The sequence below is a fragment of the Micropterus salmoides genome, unplaced genomic scaffold (genome assembly GCF_014851395.1).
Source record: "Micropterus salmoides isolate LMB-PRFRI ecotype aquatic unplaced genomic scaffold, ASM1485139v1 Ms_hic_scaffold_9, whole genome shotgun sequence".
NCBI lineage: Eukaryota > Metazoa > Chordata > Actinopteri > Centrarchiformes > Centrarchidae > Micropterus > Micropterus salmoides.
This window is the reverse complement of record NW_024044681.1, coordinates 29,777,419-29,803,031: the sequence shown is the minus strand read 5'-3', so window position 1 is coordinate 29,803,031 and position 25,613 is coordinate 29,777,419. Positions and strand designations below refer to the sequence as shown.

At 39.2% G+C, this 25,613-nt stretch overlaps 4 protein-coding genes across 4 annotated transcripts; 1 reads left to right on the top strand and 3 right to left on the bottom strand.

Moving 5' to 3' along the window:
* The first annotated feature begins 1,186 nt into the window (after nt 1-1,186).
* gng3 (guanine nucleotide binding protein (G protein), gamma 3) lies at nt 1,187-5,869 on the top strand. The gene is made up of 3 exons (XM_038709555.1): nt 1,187-1,514; nt 2,327-2,426; nt 4,136-5,869. The coding sequence occupies exons 2-3, from the start codon at nt 2,328-2,330 to the stop codon at nt 4,262-4,264; spliced, it is 228 nt and encodes a 75-aa protein (XP_038565483.1). The 5' UTR covers nt 1,187-1,514; nt 2,327; the 3' UTR covers nt 4,265-5,869.
* Nucleotides 5,870-5,948: 79 nt separating this feature from the next.
* Nucleotides 5,949-10,367, bottom strand: banf1 (BAF nuclear assembly factor 1). The gene is made up of 3 exons (XM_038709554.1): nt 10,241-10,367; nt 8,160-8,324; nt 5,949-8,022 (listed from the first exon to the last, which is right to left on the bottom strand). The coding sequence occupies exons 2-3, from the start codon at nt 8,283-8,285 to the stop codon at nt 7,876-7,878; spliced, it is 273 nt and encodes a 90-aa protein (XP_038565482.1). The 5' UTR covers nt 8,286-8,324; nt 10,241-10,367; the 3' UTR covers nt 5,949-7,875.
* A 3,541-nt stretch (nt 10,368-13,908) lies between these two features.
* prdx5 (peroxiredoxin 5) lies at nt 13,909-17,430 on the bottom strand. Its single transcript, XM_038709553.1, has 6 exons — nt 17,087-17,430; nt 15,694-15,828; nt 15,475-15,606; nt 14,908-14,946; nt 14,757-14,821; nt 13,909-14,251 (listed from the first exon to the last, which is right to left on the bottom strand). Exons 1-6 carry the CDS (start codon nt 17,180-17,182, stop codon nt 14,146-14,148), a joined length of 573 nt encoding a protein of 190 aa, XP_038565481.1. The 5' UTR covers nt 17,183-17,430; the 3' UTR covers nt 13,909-14,145.
* A 594-nt stretch (nt 17,431-18,024) lies between these two features.
* On the bottom strand, nt 18,025-25,613 carry esrra (estrogen-related receptor alpha; the record flags this gene model as incomplete). The annotated part of the gene is given in 6 exon segments (XM_038709551.1): nt 18,025-21,264; nt 22,287-22,556; nt 22,953-23,120; nt 24,030-24,143; nt 24,283-24,399; nt 25,288-25,613. Coding segments are annotated over 6 exon segments (1,249 nt in total), but the record flags the coding sequence as incomplete, so codon positions are not given.

Sequence of the window (25,613 nt, the reverse complement as noted above, 5' to 3'; positions counted from 1 at the left end):
TTTTTTTACATATTCTTGTTAAATTCTTAGGAGTTATATTACTGGACATTACAAACAAGAACTGGTCAGCTGTGGTGAGATCAGCTATAGCCAGCATTAGAGATATTCAAAAGAAAAGAGGCATAAAGAAATGAATTAAGCAAATAACGGCTATCCGTGGGCCTATAGTCTACATTTGTTAACACCTAGTCATGCGTTTAGTAAATTCTTCTTGTTATTTAACTCTAGGATAATGTCAAATTTCACAAAAACAAAAAAGAAAACAACAACAGATGTTGCTTTCAGTGTATACAAAGTGCTCAGTAAAACTCTCCAGCAAACACAAAGCCACAACTGTACATTCAAACATTTTATTTAGTATCGCATTATATGTGACTTCCCCTAGCGAGCTAGTGAGGCTTTCACGACCGCAAGCACGACGGACAAATTAGCAAGAACGCGAAACTGCCTCATCGGTACAAGAGACAGTAACACAACAAGATTGCACACCGCCGAAAAACAGAAGTGAGGGACAAAATCAACGCGCCATTACAGCCCAGGAGATACTAGCTTAGCAAATATGGCGTCGGTCAGGTTTCGAGACAGTTGCCGGTTGCCAGCCTGTCTGCTCGAGTATCCTCTGAAAAATCCACGACGCTGAAGATTGCATCCGATTTACTGCAATGCACTTTTGTAAAACACGGTTTATTTAAACGTTACATGCACACAAAGGTTGCTGTTCTCTCAAATAGCGGTAGGACGTAGAAACAGCTGCTATAGGCGTGGTGCTAATGGAGCTCTTTCCTCCACAGGGTCTTTGGTCTGAGAGCAAGAGCCAGGATAGAAACAATTAGGCCTATTGATAGTCTGCTTTCCCCTCCCTGACATTTCATGTTTCTTTATTTTATAAAGAAACATGAAATGTCAAGTGTAGCACACAAACAGCCACATTTAAATATCAGCAGAAATTTGACCATTAAACGGTGATGTAAACCACTTAACCAGACTGCAGCAGTCCCCATGGCAACAGAGGAGAGGGTGGGCATCACAAAAGGCACAGAGGCGCATAATGATTCATACCTCTAGAGTTCACATCCCAAGCTGTTTATAACCTTTTAACACTAAAAAAAAAAAACACACACCACATAGACCATCATACTCCATGTCAGAGATCGAAACCTGAGACATTCCAGTTGGCCCCAATTACCTAGGCACAGATATGGTACAATCCACCCCTCATCAGAAAATCTTCACCAATGGCTTCCCCCTCCCTCTGTCTGGCAAGTACCATTCACTGCAGAGGGGTTGATCCCATCCATCCACCACAAATCTAGTGCTCATTGTGGCAGAATTGCAGTGCACTGGACTGTACAGAGCAGGGTACCATACAGGCTGTTGTCTGTGAGGGGTGGGGTCCAGCTACACTGATACCACCTAACGTAAGCTGACAGAGGGACACAGAGAGGCAGATAAAGAAAGAAAAAAAGGAGAGAGAAGAGGGGGGAAGATTGCACCTGAAGAGGAATATAATACGGGTAAGGAGAAAAGGGGGTGGATGCAGGGAGAAGGGAAAAGACAATGGGGAAAGGTCCAGAATGGTTCTAATAGATTCGCTGCTTTGCTGCTCTGCTTTTTCCCCCTGTTGACAATCCATCCTTCTTGATTCCTTTTCCATCTGTGTTACAATTGATTCATATGCATATTTATTCATCGTTTCATGAATGTCTGTATGGCTGCAGTGCTTATTTCATTCTGAATTTGATATTTCTTGCTCGTAGTGGGAGAATCTGTGGGCCACGGTGAATAAATCTGACCAGTTGGCCCAGTTTATATGCTTTCGTTTGCATTTGATAAAATATATACTGGATGCTTTTGTTATCACAGTTATATTACCATGAAAGATGACATAATGTAGCAGATGTGCCACTTCTACAACACAATATTAATTGATATTTACACTTACACTGATTGGTTTCATGCTTGCTTTGCAACCAAAGCTGCAAAAAAAAATTTTTTTTAAAGCAATAAATACTATAACTTGAGCGTAGTTTTTTTATCATATATTACATATTAGTGCTATATAACGTAAGCGTCTTAAAACTCTTAGTTCACACATATAGTTAAATTTGATCAGCCACATAGAATGGGGTACCAAAAAGCTAATTTTGCTATCAATAAACCTAGCTGTGTGAACAAGAAATTTCAACTTATTGCAGCCTATTTTCGAAATACATTTAGTCAAAGACAAGTACTGTGTTTGTAGGATTACTGGATCAACAATTTTACAGAATGTTTTTCCATCCAAATGAAATCCACGAAGCCTAATTGTTGCTGTGTTTGTGGCTAGGATGAAAGGAGACACCCCAGTGAACAGCACCATGAGTGTCGGTCAAGCCAGGAAGCTGGTGGAACAACTGAAGATAGAGGCTAGTTTCTGCAGGATAAAGGTAAGACAGGCTGTAACATGTGTAATGTGTAATGAGTTAAAACACACTAACGGCAGGAATAGAAGTGACGAGTAAAACGACACAGTTGATTAAACAGCATTGTCAATCCTGAATAATATTTTTTTTAATCTTAATTTGACTTTATAAAAAGATAAAGAAAATCCTGCTTTTTTAGATATTTAGAAGTCCAGATATTACACTGTCGCAGTAGGTCAAGGACATGTCCATACAAATCATGAGTCATGGCAAAACATTGGTATTAAATACTGCTGCACAAAAAAAGCCTGCCCTCAGATTAGTTAGGTTTTGTAATTGATCCTGTTTCATACATATAAAGGGCAGCACTGAAGAATTTTGACAAACAGGTGAAGAGAAGCGCCAGTGACCTTCTCAAATGCACTTTAAGTCAATGCTTCCTATTGGAGAGTTTCCAAATGGTGTTGGCTTCTGTCATGTTCCCAATGACATCAAAAACACCTTGCAGAGGCACCTTGCCTCTTTAAAAAGAACAATCCATCAGTGTAAAAATCAAGTAGGGGACAACCTTTTGTGTAACACTGATAATATCATGCTTTAGAGACAGATTTTAGCTGCTCTCACCTCTGAGAAAGCACAACTTTATAGCAAGATTTCACAACGATGAAGTCTCTTTTTTGCAAAGCATCTGCAGTGAAGAAGCAGTGCGTCCTAGTGGATACACATTTAGCTATTTGACGTGAACATTTAAATCCTTTTAAATCCATAAAGAACATTTAGACGTATTCTAGGACTAAATGAATTTGGATAGATTAGATTCTATTTTTATATTCACACATTTCATACAAAACTCCACATTTAATAAAGCAATAAAAACAATAAATTGTTAATCAAAATATTTATGTCCTGATTCCCATACGTTTTTCTAAGGTTATTGATTCTGTATTGTTTCATCCTCTATTTTTTGGGCTCATGTTGTATTACTCCTGTGTTCGCTGCCATATTCCTGTTAGTATTATTTATAGCGATATACTAAACTCATTTGCATTTGCTGCCCAGACACATTCAAAATTCTTAAAATTAATTTTTTCAATTTTTTCCAGCTTTGGAAGAGCAAGGAACATTTGATGCAAGTCACTTCTAGGTTTTGACTGATGTATATTGTTTATATCGAGTCTTCTTTAGCCAAATGTGAGCTGTGTCAGAGACGCTAAAATGATCTGCTGAGAGCTTGTAAATGGAGAATATTATATATATATGAAATATCATTACGACTACACACAATATATATACCCATCCCTACCAGAGTTCTAAGACAATACAATGATCTTGATGAGTGTATCTGTATGACCCTGTATACACTGTTTGCTTATATTCTGGAGTTAAATGAACAACTTTACAACACCTTAGAAAGTAGACATGAAAAACAAACATTAAACAGTATTAACAATGCATTATGTAATTTCCAAAGAACCTCTATCTCTAAAGAAATCTCTATGAATAATCGTCCTCATTTAAATGGGGGAAAGAGTGGAGGGCTTTAACTTCTTCTGGTCTCTAAATGAACCACGGCCTCTGACAGGAGACTTGATAGATTAATGAGACTGATTGATTATTGAAATCAAAGGACAAACTTTTACTTTCACTTTATGTGTGTAATGAACAAGTGGTTGAAAACAGTGTAATGTAATCTTGCTCATGAGCTCCGCCCTAAATCTGTCTATCACCTCCAGGTTTCAAAGGCAGCGGCAGACCTGATGGCGTACTGCGACGCTCACTCCTGCGACGACCCCCTGATCAGCCCCGTGCCCACCTCAGAGAACCCCTTCAGGGAGAAGAAATTCTTCTGCGCTTTGCTTTGAGACCAATCAGGGATTGTTGTGATTAAAAGTACAACTGTACAATATGTACATGTGTATACAGCGTGTACATGTACTTCCAATCTAAATAAGACACCCATGTACTATAGTAACCTTGCATTAACGCTGCCGATGTACAGTGCATAATCAACCCCAAAATGTCTAGAACTAAAGTCTTTAACTGCTAACGTATGACTCAGTGTTAAGATGAGGAAGGAAGGAATTTAAAACAAAACCGTAACATTCAATCAATCAGTAGTCAAGAGTTATCACTATCAAAATCAACACTAGATGTCCAAACACTGCTACCATCTGGTTGAAAACATGGACATTTCATGCTCATATATATTACAGGTAACTGCCAAAAAGGAAACACTGAGCATCAAGTGTCTTCACAGGCTCCACCAGTCACAGGAACACCTGCCACTTTGAACTGGGAGGCTAAATTCCCACATTAGGTCGTTGGATTATGGTGGTGCTACATGTCTCGGACGCTGCTCTGATAGGTCAGCGCTGTTAGTCCTCCCCATATAAATTGTCCAAAAAGACAAAGCCTATGTTAGGTAAGTATGCCATCTCCCATAACTGACGCCGTTTCCATTTGGTGATAGGTGGAGGTAATACCTTCTTCGGATTAGAAATGCTTTAAATCGTCACACAGAATGTTTTCTCAGTCAACATTTTAGATTGCCCTTTAGAGCTGCATCCCATCTCCCGTCAATATATTTTGTATCCTTCATTCACCTCGATGTTTCCTCTGCTTTGGCAGTTACTTGTGTCTACCAACGACAACAGCTGTTTATGAGTGAGTTTTCATCAATGGATCAATTTATTTCAAGGTTTTATTAAGATTTTCGTATTTAGCTCATTTCTATACTGTTGCTGTAGTGTGGATGTGGACGTGTGTGTGTGTGTGTGAGCGCGCGCATAGGTGCTACTGTGAAACTTAAGCAACAATTCTGAGCATCTGATCGCCGTCAAATCAAGATTTTATATTTCAATAGCACACAGACCCAAAAAAAACATTCCAGGGGTTATGGACGTTCAATATGTGATCTAAGCCATTAAAAGCAGAATCAGCTAATCGATTATTGTGAGTCTGTCACGTGAAAGTATTTCTCTTTCTTAAAAGCAAAAAGATAAACACAGCAGTTATAATGTACTTTTAAAGACAGGTGTGCATCGTCAGTTTAACCAATCAGGTCTGAGAGGTTCTCCAGAGCAGAGGGGGTTTCCAGGAAATCAAGGAACGCCATCTACACACTCATGTGAAATGAACACAGATGTGAATGACTCGGGAATTCCTATTTCAGTTAAAAAGGTGCCACTTCCTCCAAGGTTCGTCATCTACTGTACAGGCCATGGTTTAGTGCTGTTAAATCATATTCTCAAAACAGAGAAAACTGTTCTTATTTAGAGTTCCCTCAGACACGATCACATCACCTGAGCTCCATGGCATCTTCCACATGGTGAAAATTTTGGAAACCCCTGCTCTGGGCCATTTAATAAAAAATGAATCAGTGCATTTCAATGTCTTGCAAATGTCAAATTTGGAGCTTTGGCAAAAAAAAGTAACCGTGGAATAAAAACCTCCTGTTATCAAAAGGGTTTCCCTGATTTGTGATTTTATTTGATTTAAAAAGAATCTTTAATGAACGTGTAAAAAACAGAACCATGCATGTCCAAATCTGGTACTTTACCTTTTATTTTTATAATACACAGCAATATAAAAACTGAAGGGTTTTTACAGTCAAATGACAAAGCATCAGCCGACAAAAAGCACATCTTCAAACAGCTGGTGATGTGTGGAAGATTACATGACACCGCCTGGACATGCACTACTGCACATTTTATAGTTTGTCTAACTAAATAAAATATTAAATCTAGCACGCATTAAAGGCATCTCATGTTTAGAAAGAAAGTCAACGTTAATATCAAGCTCAGCCAAGACCTAACCTAAACAACAGTTGTTGGTGTTACAAAAATATACACTGTAGGTGGCACAGCTTCATCTAAAGCAAGTGGATACTTAAGATCAGTGATTTAATTTTTCCTGTATAGACGTAAAAGACAAAGTCAGGTAATAGACTGGATGGGCTTTGGCTCACTCTTGTTGGGTTTATGATTTGATGATATGAACTTCTACTGAAGCTTCAAATACATTCCATCGTACAAGTACAGCATATCAAATACTCTTAAATGTTAATGAACAGGGCGCTGATGGATTTACTGCATCATTGGTTATTGTTTTTTTTTTTAGATGGTTGCCTTATAACTCAGTTTAATCAAAAAGAAACTTTACATCATGGGAGCCTTTTAAGCACAAAGGCCAAGTCATATTAATCTAAGCATTGTCTGGCTAATCTAGTAGACACATTTTTTTTTACTGTAAAGGCTGCAGCCCACTCATCAGCAATAGACCGACACGTGTTTGACAGTGTTTGAGTTTGTTCTTTATTTATATACATTTTCCATCTTCAGGTTCAAACTGCTTTGAACAGACCAGATGTGGGGGTCTGGCTGTGCCGCTTGTTTATTTGCAGGTTCAAAAGTTAAGTTTTGTAATTTAAAAAAAGCGCTCTGCTAAGACCAGTGTCACATTAGTTTTGAGGTTATGTTTTTGTGTGTCACATAAAAATCAGTTACATCCTCTGCAAGCCACTTCAAAACCGACAATCCACCTCTTCAAGAAATTCTTTAAATATTGTTGGTGGACGTACATGATACTAAACTGTGATAGGCTGTGGTATTTAACAAAACAAAACAAAAAACAAGTACAGCTTCCATCAACTTTCCCATGACTTTTAAAAAACAACAGGCGAAGAAGCCCAAGAGTTGAATGTGGGTACAAATATTAGTCTGGAAAACTAGCGCTGACTTGAAACATACAATTTTTTGGTGTTAGAAGGTTTAAACATAGAACAAACTAGTCATGTTTAGCTTATAAAAAGGTAAAATATCAGTACATGACCAACAATGGATGAATCAAACATTTAAAATTCAAACCTCAACAGAAAGTATATGCAGCATTGCAATGATCTAGGTCAATCTGAATATTACGACCATGAGCAGTTTTCTTCTTAAAACTGGAAAATAGACAGTCTAAACCTTCTCTATAGACATTTTGACTTGTTAAACACAGGCATACTAAAACAAGACTGCATTACATGTACGTGTCCCTGTGTCAAAGCCCGGCTGATGTGTTGGGAGGCACAGTGACAACTTTCTGCAAAACCTATATAGCAAAGAGCCATCATTAATGTTATTAGGAACAAGTATTCTTTTACTACTAGGTCAAGTCAAAATGTCCACAGTAAAAAAGGCTACTGACAGTGAGCAGATGTTACAGGCAGAAGGATTACCCAGCCATCCTACTAGTTTACCAACAATTTAAAAGAGAGAAAGAGTTGGCAACTATTTAGACTGACATGACGAGGGCGTGTGTGAATTCTATTTTGGGCTCAAAACATTCAAAACAATTAAAAACAAGTTAAAAAAACTCATTCATGTGTACAATGTCAGTTCATCATATGGTGTAGCCAAATTGAATCAAGATCACTGAAGAGGTAATGTACAGATTGGACTTCAGAAGTAGAAAACAATGACTGAATGCTTTATAGGAAGGCGTCACACCATTCTTTAAGACAGCCATAGCAGTCACCTTGTTGTTTGGTATTTGCGCTGCAAGTGTCCTTCAGCCAGTCCCGGAAAAGTTCCTCGTCTTTCTTTAGCACTAGAAACTGCCCGAGGACAACGTACGCCTGTGGAGTTGAAGATGAACACACAACAAAAAAACAAATTAAGACAGGAGTGCAAGTGTTTTCCCATATCAACGACCATGTTGTCAAGTAGCCGATGTTCACTTAAAAATGTAAAACTGCATACACGAGTACATCACCTTGTCAAAACCTTTCTCCTCCAGTCTTCTTCCAAGGACCTCTCCAATGCCTGCAAGAGCCATCACAGACTTCTCGCCCATGGGTTCGGCCACAAAATCTTTATGTTTTTGGGATGTCGACGACATGGCCGCTTTGTGTGTGGTCACTGATCACCAACTACTGAACTGTAACATAAGGACCACAGAGGAAATTAAAACATTGTAAAATTCAGGGATATGCAAACCAATCATTTACATGTCAAATCATTTTGTCTTCATTATTTGTGTGCAATTATTTTCAAGACAGACTAGAGGGCTGAACTTTTGACTCTCCACTTTGAGTTGAAAGTATTTTTGTCCACGTCAGATGATCTGTGTAGTAATTTTAGCCGTTTTGTACACAGTAATTGGAAAGCTTAACTTAAACTAAATCACCTTGTTTAATATTTGGTTTCAAAAAAGTCTGCAACCAACAGACATCAGAGGACACTGTATCTTCCCTGATGATTGTCTGCCAGGTCTGTTCGAAGGCCATTTTCACTTCACTACAGACGCCTTATCTGTTATCAGTTTAGGAGCATTGACCAGTTTTATTGTAACAAAACTAGAGGACTACAAAGTGGTACAAGACAGCTTTATTGGCATGAATGTCAAACAACCATATTGCCAAAGCTTAAAATGTAAGACAAAAGATCATCATTCCATACAGTTCATTAAATAAAACAGTAAAAGTGTGTGTTTGTCGTGTTAAAATAAAATAAAAATTTTTTTTAAAGATAAATAAAAAAATACATACATACAACAGTAAAGCATGTGTGTGTTGTGAATTCAATTTATATGGTTCAGCAAATAAATAAAAAAGTAAATACGTTTGTGTGTGTTAATTTTTTTTTTTAAATCTCCCTCCCTCTCCCTGCATGTATCTGGTCAATTGCCTTTTCTTGGTATGTTTTATGAAGTTGCCTAAAAGACACAGAACTGGTCTTCTGGATTTTTCTGCCCACGATTACATTCCCAGCAGCAGATGCACCGTATGTGGAGGAGGCGTGTTAATGATGTATCCTATGAAAACGAAACAGACTGTGGCAGCTAAGAATGGCATCTGCACTAGTGTGTTCAATGTGCTTGTAAAATGCCCACTGTGTCTGCTTCTTGTAACGTAACAGATAGCAACTCTGCATTTCACTGCAAAATGTTAAAATGAGTAGCTCAAGTAAAGTCTATGTGTGGTTCACACTGATGGTGTAAAGTTATTGTTCAGTGGTATCAATGGCCCGTTGCTTAACAACGCTGAAGTCGCAGCTTTCACAAATCTGAGACAATTTTAAAGAAACCTCTCCGGGATAATCTAGTCCAGATTTGACATCTCTGAGCATAGTGGTTTTGGCTCTGGACCTGATCTAATGTAGTCTAACTTACATGCGGGAAAAAAGCGTTATGGCTTTGCCTAACACTCCTTTCACAACAGTACGATGTGCAACGGAGGATCGGTCGCTCACCAAGTTTCCCCATAACTGCTGAATCAGAGGCTAACTTACTTCAGCGTCGTTAGACACTGAGCTTGACAACAGCGCACGAGCGACACTGCAAAAGGCTTCACTAATAACAACCTAATTATTTAAGTTATGTTTGCCTGGACTGGTTCACCATGCATTTGTTTACATTAATTAAAACAATTTTACTAACTAGCAACAATACAATCCAGTGCTGAATTGCGCGCGCAATACACTGGAGCGCTAACAACTTTAGCACAGCGAGTTAAACGTTCACTAGCTTCAGATTGCGTCTCTTTCCCTACAAATCGCAACTGTAGTATATTAGCAGAGTCTGGTCGCTTTTTATAAATACTACCAGAGCCTTAAACGATCTCCGCGGTACCACAGTCATCAAAGTTATAGCTGTGAAGCTAGAGAGTAAGTTAACGTTAGTAGCTCAGACTTTAGGCGCCTTCAATGTAACATAAAGCTACGTAGCTTCGGTAGCTAGCTAGTTACTCTAACTTTACCGCTTGCTGCTGTCTCACGCTACTGTATTTTCTTCCGACATAGCAAATGGCAGCCACACAATAATTATGGCTAATAAACTATGGAGTATTAACTTACCCGTTAATGTCCTGTCCAGGCTGAATATCACCGTAGCTTCTGTTTCTGTCCTGGCGCCCCAGCGACCACAATGCAACGCGCCTGCTTCTTTGTCTTCTTCTTCTTCAAATGGATTTACGGCAGTGTAGACGCTTCTAGGAGTATTACTGCCCCCCCAGGAAGTCAACTATAACTATTATTGCATCAAATTTTCATATATAACCTTGCATCGTCTAACGACTGTAATAGGCTACTACTTAAACAATCATGGGGTGGTTCTCATTTTGACCTGATATAGATTTAACTAAATAACCAAACTCCCAAATCTGATAATCTCTATTATAAGATGCTCCTTTCTATATTTGCTACATTTCAGGAAAACATGTTTAACTGTATCGAAGATTCCACACTCACAAAGCCCATTAGGAAGCTTTCCTATAATATATAAAGACTGATTCAACCCACAATGCCCAAGTCTCAACCTACAGATTTTAACAAAATCTTTTCTGGGTCCATAATGATGACTGTTTTTTAATCTGAGATTGTAAAGAGTAATAATGTCTCCCCATGGTCTCATTTTCCCATAATATTTGCCATTTTCTGTCAACACCCTGTTTAATTTTTTTTTTAGTCCCACTCTTCCCAATAATATTTATATCTCTCTAACTTTAGGCTTGATTTTGCTATACAGTCTGCTATTTCATTTCCTTCAACTGCAGCATGGCCAGGAACTCAGCAGAACATTGCCACCAATCTCTCTAATTCTAAATAATACAACTAGAATTTCATTTATGATATCAGGACGGGCTTTTGCTTTACCTCCTTTCAAGGCCATCAGGGAAGCTGCACAGTCAGAGCAGATTAAGGCTTCACTTATTTTCACGTCCTCAATCCACCACAGAGCCCAAAGAATTGCCAGTAGCTCTGTTGTAATGACAGAACTTCCGTTTGTAATTCTCTGATCCTAAGGTCCACTTGAGCTATATACACCCCAAAACCTGCTCTCCCACTCTCTAGTTCCCTGGCACCAGATATAAAATTTTCAGGTATGATCCCATACCACTGTTCAGATATTGTTTAAATTTCAAAGCAATCACATGTTTATTCTATTCTTAAAAAGTAAATAAGTTAAATCAATATTAGTTCTTTTATTAACAAATAAGGAATAGGTAGTCGAATTGTGTAGAGTGCTGTGTTTTCTTTCTCAATTCTCTTGTCATAGCTGGGAGTGCTAAACTAGATGCACTCAATTTTACCCATCTGCAGTCCCAACTTAATGCGCCTTAAACATAAGGGCATTTCAACCATTTCAATGAGCAGAGCAGGCATTGGAGATGTCCTGAAAGCTCCACAACAGAGTCTCAGTGCATATAGCCTGCAGAGTAACTTCCTTGGCACCAACTGGGCAGCAGTCATGAACAAAGCAACCATAATCAATTAAAGCTCTCATCGTTGCCAGATATACTAAATGCATGGATCCCCTCTCCGCCCTCCAGTCACATCCCCCCAGACTTCTCATGATGCTTAACACCTTATCACATTCTGACAAAATGTTCCCAACATTAACAGAGTCATTTGTTCTTCAAACCAAACACGCCAAAATTTGAAATCTTTTACTGTCTCTAGGGGGGAACCATACATATATAATCCAAAATCAGGTACCTTTCTCTTGTAGCCAAATATAATAAAAATGCAGACTTTGCCGCTGAGCTCAGCTCGCTAATCAGCTTCCACTGATTAACTGACAACAGATGAGTCCTTTTCACACTACTCTCTATTCCTAAATTTCTATAACTACGCACTGATTGAAAAACCTCAACAAACATGTCAGCTTTGTCTCTGTTGGTTATAGCTTCCACCCCACCTTTCTGTAAAACCGGAATTGGTTTCCTCTTATAAAGACCTGACATTCTACGAACAGCTGACCAAAAGTGTCTTAGGGGGGTTTCGGGGCCCAGTGTTTCAAAAAATCTTCCCCAACTATTTCTCTTTGCATTTTAAATTAGGCTACTCTTCTTGCTACTGCCCTTACAATGCGTCTGCTCGTGCGCCGTTACGCCCAAAGACTGTACGTCATGGGGTGGTTTCCCCTGATTGTGGACTCGCAGGATAAACAGGTCACCCGTTTGAACAGTGACTTCTATTCATGGATGCATTGATTGAGGTAATGACAGAAAATGTAGGAACAAATATTAAAATATTTCAAATTACAATACAGTGCAACAATAAAATAGAACAAAGTATATAAAAGTAGCACCGAAGACAGAAATACACACTAAATTTACAAGGATGGTATAGGCATATAAAGTACTATATATACACATATACACACATATTTAATTCTGTTTGAGCAATATCAGTGTAATATGCAAGTCATAGTGCAGTCGGTTGGTTTCTGTGCACCACCCAAGATTGTTAATTTCCTCCCAATATAACATCTCATCGTTGTTTGTTTATCCAGCTGATGATGTGATGATGGTATCATAAACACAACAGTGAGCGAAGTGGAGGGCAGTGGAGATCTGTTGGCTCTGGACTGGTTAGGGTCCAGGCTGGCTGGGATGTTAAGGATTTAAATATATGCCCTTGATTTTAAATAAATAAATTCTTTGGATTTACATATACAGTAGCTAAAGCTGAGTAACAGCCTTCAACCCACACTTTCCATTTTTGGAAGCTCAGTATCTATATCATGGTCTCATAAGAACCCCAATTTTGCATGGTTATGTGTGAAAATCATTTTCAGGGGCATACTTTTTTGTATATCTTTCCTGGCCACACAACTATCAAATGAGATCTGATTTACATGAAAACCATTATCTTAAGTCTTAGCTTTTTTCTATTGAACATCAAAAGTATCAAAGATTGGTTTATAGCCTTCAGAAGTTAAATACATCAAATTTGTAAATGACTCAATGAACATTTCAGTATATGTGTGGTGCCTACCTTCAGAGGACCTTGTTATGTGGTGACACTGATATAGTGTCAGTGGTATAGTTTGTATCAATAAATAAAGCATTATGCTTCTCCACATTTCACTTTGCATGGGTGTGAAGGATATAGTTCATACAATGTGCTTGTCTGCCCCAGGTCAGTCCTTTTTCAGATGGCCAATGATGACCCCTTTGTGATGGAAGTGATCCAGTAATTTAGATAAATGTTTGAAAGAATACATAATTGATTAACTTATATTGAGAAATTGATATTAATACTTTCCCCCTGTAGATGGATTAAATTTTTTCTTTTAAAATGTATTTGTTAGGGCATGATGCAAAAAGTTGATTGTAATGTAAGTTTTGACATGAACTAAGGATAATGAGATTTTGTTGTTTGAAGGAGACTGTAAAGTTTTCTATACATGGTGATATATAGACCAAACAGATCAATGTGTTATCATATATTTCTTATTATATAGAGAAACTGGAAACATCGATGGTGAATGAAGCATGGTGTACTGGAGAAGAGTTGAGCATGTTTGAATTTTTATGGACTTAAATTGAAGCGTGCACAGATCTGCGTCTCACTGCGTGTGTGCTCTCAAAGAAGGACAAAGTACTGTAAACATAAAAACATTATGGTACTGGGCATTTTGTCCTTTCGTCGTTCATTATATAACACACACACACACACACACACACACACACACACACACTAACAACAATAACTAAGTGTGTAAGGGAAAACAGTGATTATTGCTTTCAGCGTGAATTTTATTTACTAACCAGCAACAGTGGATGATGAAGTTCCTTTGGGTTGCCATTCATGTCAAAATTGTGCGCATTATTTACCTTCCGGCTCTGTTTTTGACATGTGACATTTGCACCCGTCTTTGGGAAAAGGAAGAACAGGAAGGTACTGGGTTTTGTTAGTGCATCTTTTACAGTAACTCAGCATTTGCAGTGTGGTTTAATAAGCTCTAAATAAGCCTACAGATCAGACAGAACATTGGAAGCCAAGCTGCAGGTCAGCCCGGTGCCATCAGGCTCCACATTGATCTTCTTCACAATTCCATCTTCCACCAACATAGCATATCTGAAACACAGGATGAAGAACACACTGATTTATAGCTGTAAATTTCATATGTACCAAAGCCAGACTCTGATTCAACTATTTTATAGATTGAAGAAGTGAAAATATACCCTGAACATGAAATCAAATCATGTCTAGTCTGTGGTTTTCTCAGTATTTATTATAGAAACACTGATGTTAACATTGACCTCTGCACCATGAAGAGAGTCCAATGGCATTTATCTGTGTCTGTTTCTTAAAATCAAACAAAAAAAGAGGTGACTCACTTAATGAAGATTTCAGACACGTACAAGTCTGCAATTTTTGCATCTCTACAATACAACACATTACATAGCAGTATTGTTAGCTAATTCAAACATTATGAGAAAACGGTGGGCAGTTACTACCGTGCACTATTATAGTAAGAGGAAGTGATTTCCAACACAGTCTGCGATGAAGAAGAAGAAAAGACCACAAACATGCGATCAATCTGCTACTGCAAAACTGAAAGAGTGAAAAGGATCATTACCTCTTGGATCGCTTGTTCCCAAGTACCTGCACAATTTGATCACTGTCAAGTAACAGGTCAACTGCCTAAGAAGCAGAAAGAAAAAGAAAGATGGGTTCACACAATCATGTTAAATAGAACTTAGAAATATACACCAGACATTTAGTTTTACCTTTGTAAAAGCTCCAGTAGGATCAGCCAGCATTCTGACCTGCAGAGGAAAGTAGCAGTGAGTTCAACATTGTTAATATCTGAAATATCATGTGCATTTCCTGTATCTCTAAGTATGTCTGCTGTGTCACCAAACTCTCTCTTCTTAAGCAAGGTCACATAGAAACTACGGTTTAAGGAAATTGATAATATCATTGAGCTTACAGTATATTAAGAGTGAGATCTTTGCATCGTCCTCCACTGTTAGCATCTTATTATCAGAGGTACCAAAAGGTTGTGTGCAGTTAGTTGATTATTTCTAAAATGCCTCTATTGTGCACACAACCCAGTGCACTATAATAATGTTTAGCAGACTATTGGGATTAACTACTGGTCAAATCATCACCAAATGGGAATTCACAATTTACTTTATTCAAACAAAATGTCTGCCAGGAGTTGTCCACAACTCTTTAACAACTAAGATGTGTAATTAATACAGATGATGGCAATATGTGATCAAATTCCATCTCACATTTTGACTTGCCGCAGGTTGTCACATAAATTTCTCATTAAAGATTGTAGTCCGTACCTTTCCGTCTGTTCCATGCTCCTTCCCCCAGGCAGCCATGACAAATGCATCATTGACAGAGATGCAAGCGACCTCTTGTATACCTTTACTCTTCAAGTCTTCAGCCTGCTGCACAAAACCTGGGAGGTGAGTCTGGAAGCAACAAGAGAAACACGTCAGCTGATGCAAAGATGATTGTGCACACGACAGAGCAAACAGAGGTGACAGTGGTGACTCCACCTTGGAGCAACCAGGAGTAAAAGCTCCAGGTACAGCGAAGAGGACTCCCTTCTTCCCCTTGAAGAGTTGATCCATAGCCACCTTGTTTCCTGGCTCCCCCTCCTGGACCTCCACTGCAGGGAGATGCTCACCAACCTGTTTGGGATTGAGAAGACAATGCTCAAGAAGGTAAACTCACTTTCTCAAATTGCCAAAGCCAAGGTTACCAATATTTTTGTGTCTGCCCCTGCAGGCAAATTGCATTCCTCACTGGTGATATCTATTGACTCCTTAGGTCTGAAAGCGTCAGCAGACTTTCACAGCATACACAGTATCTATGTACAGTGCAGGCTAGTGACACAGATATCTCCTGAAGACGTTGCTTTATGGTCTGGACTTCTTAAATGCTGCTAACTCTGTGGATAACAGTACTTTTATAATGAAAATCAGCATTGCTGCTGAGATCAGTTTTGTAGAAAAGCTGTCTTTCTGATGCTTTTCGTAGAAAGCAGACCAATGTTCAAAGTTATTGAATGCATAGGTAAGATACGCACAAAACTTATGAAAGATGAAATGAACTTATTTTATTTCCACAATTTCTCAACTTAATAACTAAAGGGATTAATAAAAATAAACCAGCCTCCAATTAGGCAGGACAAAAATTTTTAATCGTTATAGGCGCATACTTGGGCTGGTGGCCACTGGAGGGCGACAAATCACCATTTACACATGTAGGTCTCTCGTTAAAATGGCCGAACGCATTTACCAAATTTAAGCCTGACATTGAGCGTAAACGACTAACAGCTTAACTTTATCACACTGAACGTTCAAAGGCCTTTTCAACAAGCGCCAAATTATATACACACACCATACTTTAACAATGTTACGCTCTTTAACATTTCCACGCCGGGCAGCTGTTAATTACAGGCAGCTCTCAGATAGTTAAGTTATCTGCAAGTTAACTTAACGTTAAGTAGAATAAGATAATACGCACATACTTTTTACCGACGCTATTTTAAACTAGGAAACAAACACAGGGCAACGAAAGTCTACTGTTAACCATACTAGTCTCTTAAGGGTATTATATAGTATTATAGAAATTACTGTCACTATCTGACACCTTGACCAGCCAGGTGTAAGATAGTGTAATCATTTACAGTTTGCATTATGCTGCGTTCACGTGCAGGTGTTGAAGAAGCAGGTAGGGGACCGAGAGCACGGAGACGGTCGAGATAAACACATTATGACATCCTTCTCGACAGAAGTTAGCACGGTGAGCTACGCTAGTGAGAAATGCTAAAGATGCAGCCGTGTAGTTAATGCTCAGTCAAATACAACGACACCTTGACCTCTTTGCACAAGTATTGTGAGGTTAGCACATCCAGCTAGCGTTAGCTATTCATGCAGGTCTTACCTGAATTGGCATTTTGACGATAGGAGAAGAATGTAGAAGCCTCAGACGCTGGACGACAGGGGTGCTCCTGATGACTGTGGCTGTGATGGACAGCATTGCAGCTCGCTATGTAGCTAGCGTGAAGCAGTAACCTTGCGTCAGGTTTGGAGGATTTGGTGTGTCGTCTCTTGCGGTTCTGCTCTCTGACGCACCTTAACCTGATTTAACGCAACTGTCACTCTAACTTAACTACACCGTTACCACAGTGGTGTCCCACATTGAGTCTGACTGTTGGGTCTATGGTTGGGACTTAATCTAGCTTCCACATTTGGGCCTGCTAAATCTTTATTTACTGCGCCATCTGCTAGCAAGAAGTCAGATGTCTAATGTAGTATTTGAGATTGATTGATGCATTCTTGGACTGAAGATAAAGTTGTTGTTTTTTCATTTTAAAGCTGCAGATGGATGATACAGACATTAACTAGCCAAGTCCTGTATTTATTAACTAAATATAATGGAATCCTATATGAAAGTGAAGGAAATGTAAAAAACAAAAACAAGTTGGTGCTAGTTGCGAAACCTTGCTAGCTATTTCCTTAGCTCAAGCACACTGGCAGCACTACAGCATATGTTGTAGGTGATGCAGAGCTGCAAAAATGAAGACAAACACATGGAGACACATTGTTTATAATGGTAGTATGGTCTAGTATACAATCAAATACCATCCATGGATTTCTATTTATTCTTAAATATTGATTTCTTATGCTCAGTAACTGCATGTGAAGTGTGTCCAGTTTTGCAAAACCTTTAAAGGACTGTCCCTCATCAATGTGATATGTGCAATGCATGGTCAAAAATATAAACCATGAAGTACAAAGTTTCAAGTAGCCTACCCCCCTCCCCTTTAATTCACACAAGTACAGTACACACACATACACAGGGAGAGATGAGGCCAATGATATGTGGTGGTGGTGTGTCCATTTATTACACAACACAAAGCACCTACAATAATCCACTCCCTGTTGCGTTAGACAGTGGAAGATCTCACTTTTTTCACAGTGATTTTTATGTGGACATGTTTAGACAAGGACATCAAACTGTTTTATCTAAATGAAACAAAAAAAATAAGCCTAAACACAGAAATTTACAGCCAATATCACACACAAAAATAAAGCAGTGTCAACAAACAACAGTAAATTGAGTAAAAAATAGAATTTAATCATTTAAATAGTCTTTCAAAATACAAACATTGATTTGAACTTCTAAATAATATAACGTTTAGTAGCTATTCTTCATTATAACTGGCAATGTTTAATGTACACTGGCTATACAAGGAAATGTGTGAGGTTTGGTAATTTATTGTATTGCTCATTTATATTAATGTGCATGTATTTAATAAAACTGCAAATGACTATATTTTAATAGCAACACTGCAAATGACCCTGCCTTCAATCTAGCCTACTGTACCTAAAACGTGTTTTTATGCTTGTGAAAAATCTACCTTTGTGTAAATGTTGACTCAGACAGCTCTCTTTCGGCCCAGGCGTCAAATTTATATGTATCATACTATTTGAGAAATTAGATTAGTAAACAAATCAAGAGACCAAAAAACCTTTTTATATGATAGGAATACGTCAGCTGTAACCTATGAAAACAAAACAAGTATATCAGGGTCTCAGATTTAGCTATTATCAGTCGGTGCGCCGCAGTGCTAGCTGTTGCTAATATAACATCTGTGTGGTTCAAGTTGAGCTGTGTTTTGAGTTTGGATCGCGTAAATGCCTACAGACACACTTTGTACCATGGGGCATCTTTTAAAGCATGATTAATGAGCCATATAAATCCTTAAAGTTAGGAAAACAAAGAAGAAAATGACCTCAGGGGTTTGCGCAACTGCAAGACATTCAATAAATCCAATATTCAGATTTGACAAATCAAAAGATCAAGAATTACATTTGTCTCCACAGTTATTTGGCCGTCTTGCTCACTCTGCCTCCTGAGGTAGCCCTCTGTAGCCTCACCGTGCCGCTAAATCTATAGAGCCATGTAAATTGATCCCTAAAATGACAATCAGCTTCCGAAAACACACAACTGCTTACATAAAAAAAACAATTAGTATTTATAATATCCTGAATGGAAAGCTTCATTTCAAGACCAAACCCACAACAGTGTCACAATGTAAATAAAATACCCTTAAATCCTAAAAAGGAAAATTTATGAAAAAGCTAGTTTCAAGTCTTTACAAATTTCAAAACACTGTAAGCTGCACAAATAATTGTAATGGGGACATTTGCTGGCTTTATTATCTTTCACTATAAATTGCATGTTTCTGTTTATTTAAATGGAACTGTACATGGCTAAAAGATTCACGGCCATTCGGCCACTAAATATTATTTTTAGGGATCTGATTTTATCATCAGACGCTGTAGCTTTGCATTGCATGTGAAGCTTACTATAATGATCATTTCTACTGTAAGTATACAAACCTGCTGAACAATGAGTAGGACTTTCAGGATGTTGTCAAACAAGGTTTCAACATCCAAAAGGAAGATGTTGCATTTCTTGTTGTCCTGAGCCCATTACGGGCACTTGCAAGGTACAGTTCAACAACTGTACGTACACAAAGGAGGGATGTTGGAACAATTGAGATCTTTTATGCGACGTTCATCACTACTGCAGAAAATGCAGCAAAAACGCATCAGACACCTATCAATCATATGGGTTCATGTTAGACATTATAGCCCAGAAATCAAACGGGTCAAATAGGTCAGACTCTTATTTTTGCTTAAGTCAAAAATAGTGGTTAGATCTAGTGGAGGAGGACTGTATAAAAAAGCAGATGAGGCATATGCATTTCTTTTCTAACCACCGTTGTTGCCACACTGGCTTTAATGTCAAAGACTTGTGTTCTTCCCTGATCTCAGTGTACAGTAGCGCACTCGTTTAGACTGCACACAGACACACGCGCTTGCTTGTACGGAAGCTAGTTTTTTGTGTGCCAATAGAATTTACAACACTGAATACATTACCTTCCAAGTACAGCATTAAGTACACACAATCTTTATATGCACTTCTCCTGGACAAATCAATTGCACAACCTTTTATAAAGAATCCTGCACCTACTATGTATGCCAGTGGTTCTCAACTCCAGTTTTTAACCCCAAAGGTGCCGCTGGTTTTTCTATCATACTCACCTGGTGTCCCCGACCCAGTCTCTACTAGAAGCAAGAATGAAGAGAAAAAAAAAAATCAACACTTAGGGTCCTGAGAATGAGAACTACTGGTATACACACACAACTAGATGTCTCACCATTTTATCCATATTTTAAATGGAACAGACCATAATCGAGTCATTATATTGCTTTTAACATATTGCAAGTAATTCCTATGAATTTGCCTACAACGGCACACTAAACTATAGTAAATACAAGCACTCCAGCGTGCATGTCAATGTGACCCTATACTGGACCCTCAAGTCTTTCGGTGAGTATGCAGTTATGGCTTTCATGACTAGATGTTGCATTATTTTAAAAAGTTCAAAAGCCACGCGATTGCAGTCTGTCCTTGGATACCTAAATATTGTTCTTCAGTGGTTATGCAACTGCAGATCAATGCTGTGATGGAACACACCATGAAAATAGTTGAAACTGAGCAATTTTCTGGCATTCAAGTTAAATGTTTCCACTTTTGGAGCCTTTTACTGGAGTTTGGCAGTTACACCTCAATGTAAATAATCCAATTCCCACGATTACCACAAATGCATGAGGTTTTCTTTTCTCATATTCTTTTCCTTTCTTCATGTAGCCTAGGGGACAAGGACCATTTTCCTCATTGTTAATTCTGTAATAAAATCTTTCATTCCTCACAAACCACTCATCCTCTCTCGAAGACTGGATCTCTGTTGGGTCTTTCTCTGCATCCCCTTTACTTCTGCTGCTTTCCACTCTAGGGAGAGTCCATCATGGCTTCCAGCATCTCCAGGAATAGTTTGTGCATGGGTACGCCACCACGGGTCTTAATGCTGTAGAAGGTGGTAAGAGCACGACCAGCAGTCTGTCGGAGGAGAGGCAATGTTAAAAGGAGGCGTCCTGCCCTCTGGGGGTCGTCTGGGTGCCGCTGACATTCCAGCTCCAGCAGGGCCTGGTGGAGGAGGTCCCGCAGCTTCTGTACAGCCTCCATGTCCTCGATGTATACAGAGTCTGACAGAACAGCAGGGAACACATGGTAAGGCACTGTGTAGGGTGTCTACTTTTTATCAGCTTTTGCCACAGAACGAAAGCCTGTTGATTAGTAACATATAGAAACTAATGGCAGCCTTTGTTTACAAAACAAACAGTGGATCGGTACTGCAAGCAGGGCGTGCTAGATGATCTGCTGTTGATAGTAATCTTGAGTGAAAGAGATGTCTACGTAAAAGGTTATGAATTATTAACTTGCCACAACTATTATGCTCATTTCTACAATGGTAGATCTGTCTGCCAAAGACTAGAAGAATATCCCTTTTATTTTGCAGTAGTAATCAACTAAGAACTGAAACAAAACAAAATAACATCCACTGCACCTAACGCTGGCAAAACAAAACCCCTCCTATTGTCATGGGCCTTTGGCTGCTGACATGCACATAATCCCATCGAGCTAAAAAACTGGACAGCTGACATCGTCTGCACCGCTTCCAGCTAATCCACTGTTTTTGTTGCTACCAACGCCACCAATGCTGGTGCTGTTGAACTGCACTCCATTATGCTGAGATTACATCAATGAGGGTATTGTACGAATGAGAAACACCTCTCTGTATAACACAATATTTATCAGTAGCACCACAAACCACAGCCTGCAAAATGATAACTCCTATTGTAATAGACTGCATTAGTTTGAGCTAATAAACTTTCTAATAATGTATCTACTAAACTGGAACCTGAGTGGCGGTTTTGTCATATTCCACTTAGTTATGTGCAGGGTTTCCCAAGCACTGCCCTTCATAAACGTTATATTTCATAAAAATGTAATAACTTCAGGCAGGGGTGGGGTGACTCCACTATAAAAGGCTGCAGGAGTAATACTACTAGAGAACACTTTCTGGCAGTTTCAGTTTGGTCTAATTAGGGCAAGTTATAGGAAAACCTACAGCATGAACCACTGATCCACTGGTTCTATGCTAATAGTTTGATGCTAGTTCTATGATTTGATCTAAATGTCTGTTCGACTACACAAGTATAAGTACCTGAGTTAGTTAGTGCGATGGCTTTTAGCATGACAAATTCCTCCCGGTCCACGTTTAGTGCACGGAAACGGCGAGCAAGCTGACTAATTGCTCCATTTAGTTCTGTCAGTCCAGCAACACGTGACATCTCCTCATCAAGGACAAAATCCTCCGCGAACACCACCTCGTCCTCACAGCCAAGCGAGCGGTACGCTACACCCAGCACCAGCACCTCCAGCCACACTGACTGTAGCACAGACATCTGGTCTGCTAGGGACAGTGACAGGAAGCCTGCAGGGGAAGAGACAGCTTTTAATACAGTCGAGCACTGCACCGCCTCAGTTGAACTTCTGAACTTCTAGAAATACTGCATCTCCTCTTCTAACACACCACGCACACCAATAAATTAATTTAATATATTTTGTTCCAGACATTTTGTTTTACCTATCCACTTTGTTGCACCTATCAATTAGGCTGTTCAGCCATCAGAATCAGGTTCACACAGGCCATTTATAATGGTCAGTATTCTAGTTCTGTGAAAATAAATCCAGAAGTCATGGCCTGAGTGAAACATTACACAGCAAGTTTCTTCGTGGTGGGTGAGATTGGATCATTACTCTTTCATTAATCTCTTCCACTGCTGCCAAGCTATCACTGCCTCTCCTCCACTATTTCATAATCTCTTACCAGGAATGTGTTTGGCCCAGCCGATGATGACGACGAGCTCACGGTCAGCAAGGTCACAAAGGGTGGTGAGCGTGCGCTGGGCTGTGTCGGGCTGCAGAGGGTCAGGCATGGCAAATAACTTTTCTGGCTCTGCCACTAGAAGGTGGGACACAATGATGTTGGAGGAACCTATGTCACAAAATGGACACAAAACAATGGATTAATATGATGCACAGACTAAACGTGCAATGTACAATTATACACACACTGATAACTAAAATATTAACTCCTTATCTAAACTAATAGATCATCAATTTTGTTTCTAACAACATGCTGCTCTGTACTGGTGGTAACTGTACTATATACTGCACTATATTCATGCTTTAGACATGCTTTAAACTGATGTATTATCAGACAGGTATTCTTATTTTGAGAGAGCTTTTGCTTTGAACTTGCTTAACTCCTCAGCCAGATTTATGTGAATCAAGAGCTCCAAGTTAAGTCAGTATTTCCTCTCTTGTATTGCTGACTAAAAAACGTCACCAGTTTTTGGCAGTAGAGGGCGCCATTTTCTAATCAATTCCAATGGTTTTGAAGCGTTTTGTATGTCTTGTCCCTGCGACCCTGTACGCAGGATAAGCAGTTGACGATGGATGGATGTCTTGTATTCTCTGAGTACTTAGTGTTTATATAGTTTGCATTTCTTTAGAGGAACACTCTTGAGTGTCTCAAGTTTAAATCAGACATGCGTAGGGGGGACCTACCAACCAAGCTTATCTTTGTCTGTGAATGTAGCTACTGTAGTTACATGTACTTTGCAAGCACACAAACAATCAATAACGTGCTGCATAGCAATAGCGAGATGCCTTTCGCTGCAAAACGCAAAACCCAATAGAGCTCAGTATCATATACGGTTAATGTGTGGGCTGATTGCACCTTTATAGTTTGCTACGTTGACATCACATCTTTTAGCTCTGGCTGATCAACAATATGCTGTGTTATTGAGCCACTTTTCATCTAATTTGCCCAAACTGATTATCATAATCATATTACACTGTGTTATCTTAACTAATGACAAGGCAAAGATGTAAATCCCACCTTTTTCACTCTCCTTTGTCAGTGGTAGAGGAGCACTCTGGTATGTTGCATTCTCCACTTCTGGGCGTCTTTTGTACTTCTGCCGTCCACCTCTGACCCTGTCAAGACGAACTCCTACATTGTGAAAAATGAAATAATTAAGATTTTTGCAGGAAAAACACAGAATATACCATATTTTAGGGTTAAAATAAAGACCCTTAAGATATAACATCAACTACTGGCTACAGAGCTTCTGCACACCATGAACACTCACCCTCTTTCAGCATGCCTACTTTGAGGCACTTTGTGAAGCGGCATGCCTGACAAGCCTTTCTGCGCCTTTTGGTGATCTCACACTCGTTTGACGCTGGACAGCTGTATTCAATGTTACCTTTATGGAAAAAACAAAATACAGCAATTTACAGTTAAGGAGAGGATTAAGAAATACACATATTAGTGAGCATTCGAAATGAATGAAAACCACCTTCTTTCATTTCTTTTATCTTTTAAACATACAGTCTATTCAGTATCACAATCACACAAGCTAACCTACCCACTAAGTTTCCCTACATACACCGACATATTAATCACACCATCGGTATGTGGTGTCGATCCTTAGTCACTCCTGCCTTCCTCAAACTTTTTCACCACTATGGAGACCGGGGAAGCCCCAAACTGTTCCAGATTGGTACTGGAGCTGATGAAGGGATATTTTAATTGATCGGCACCAGCTATATTAAACCTAATCAATTTATGTTTATTTTAATGTCCTACACTCCAGCTATACCGGCCCTCACACAGGTGTAATAGAAATCCGATTTCTCTCCAATAAGTACATAGAATGTATGAAATGACTTCACAGAGGTCAACAACACGAGTAACACTACAAGATATTTTCAAAATATGAGAGAAACCTCCTATTGACTATGATAAAATAAAAGAATATTCAATATTTGTATTACTTACTATATCTAAAATAGTTTTAACTAGTTTAACTAAATGTGCTCTTGTGTTTAAAAGTTAAATGAAAGCTTTTAATGGAATACTAGAATACCGGCAGGGTATGTAGAAAAATATAAATATTGAGGAAATATTATTTGCCAATTCATTCCTAAGAAAGTGGTGGTCAATAGTGGTCCGTGCCATAGAAATAAAATTCTATATTTAACATGATTCAAGTACTCCAGATGAAAACCCGTGAGCTTGTTACATCACAGAGTCAGAGGAAAACATTAACTGTTCTGCTATACAAAGACTTAAATTTCACCACAACACACACCTTGGATGGTTCTCTTGAAGAATGCTTTGCAGGCCTCACATGACGCCACACCATAGTGATAACCGGAGGCCACATCCCCACATACTAAACACAGCCTCTTGGGTAGCGTGCTCAGGGCGTACTTGCATCGCCCTGCTCCATTTCCAGTTGAGCCCTCTTCTGCCCCGTCACCACCCTCGTCTTTGAAGTGGCAGCGCAGAGCTGGTGTGTAAAGTGGCGGGGAGTAACGTTTAGCGCCGTCTCCTCTGGTTCCTCCACCTCCGCTCTGAGAGGAGTCGGAGGAGGCCCCGCCAGGGCTGGTCCGACCGCCCCCACCTCCCTCTGGA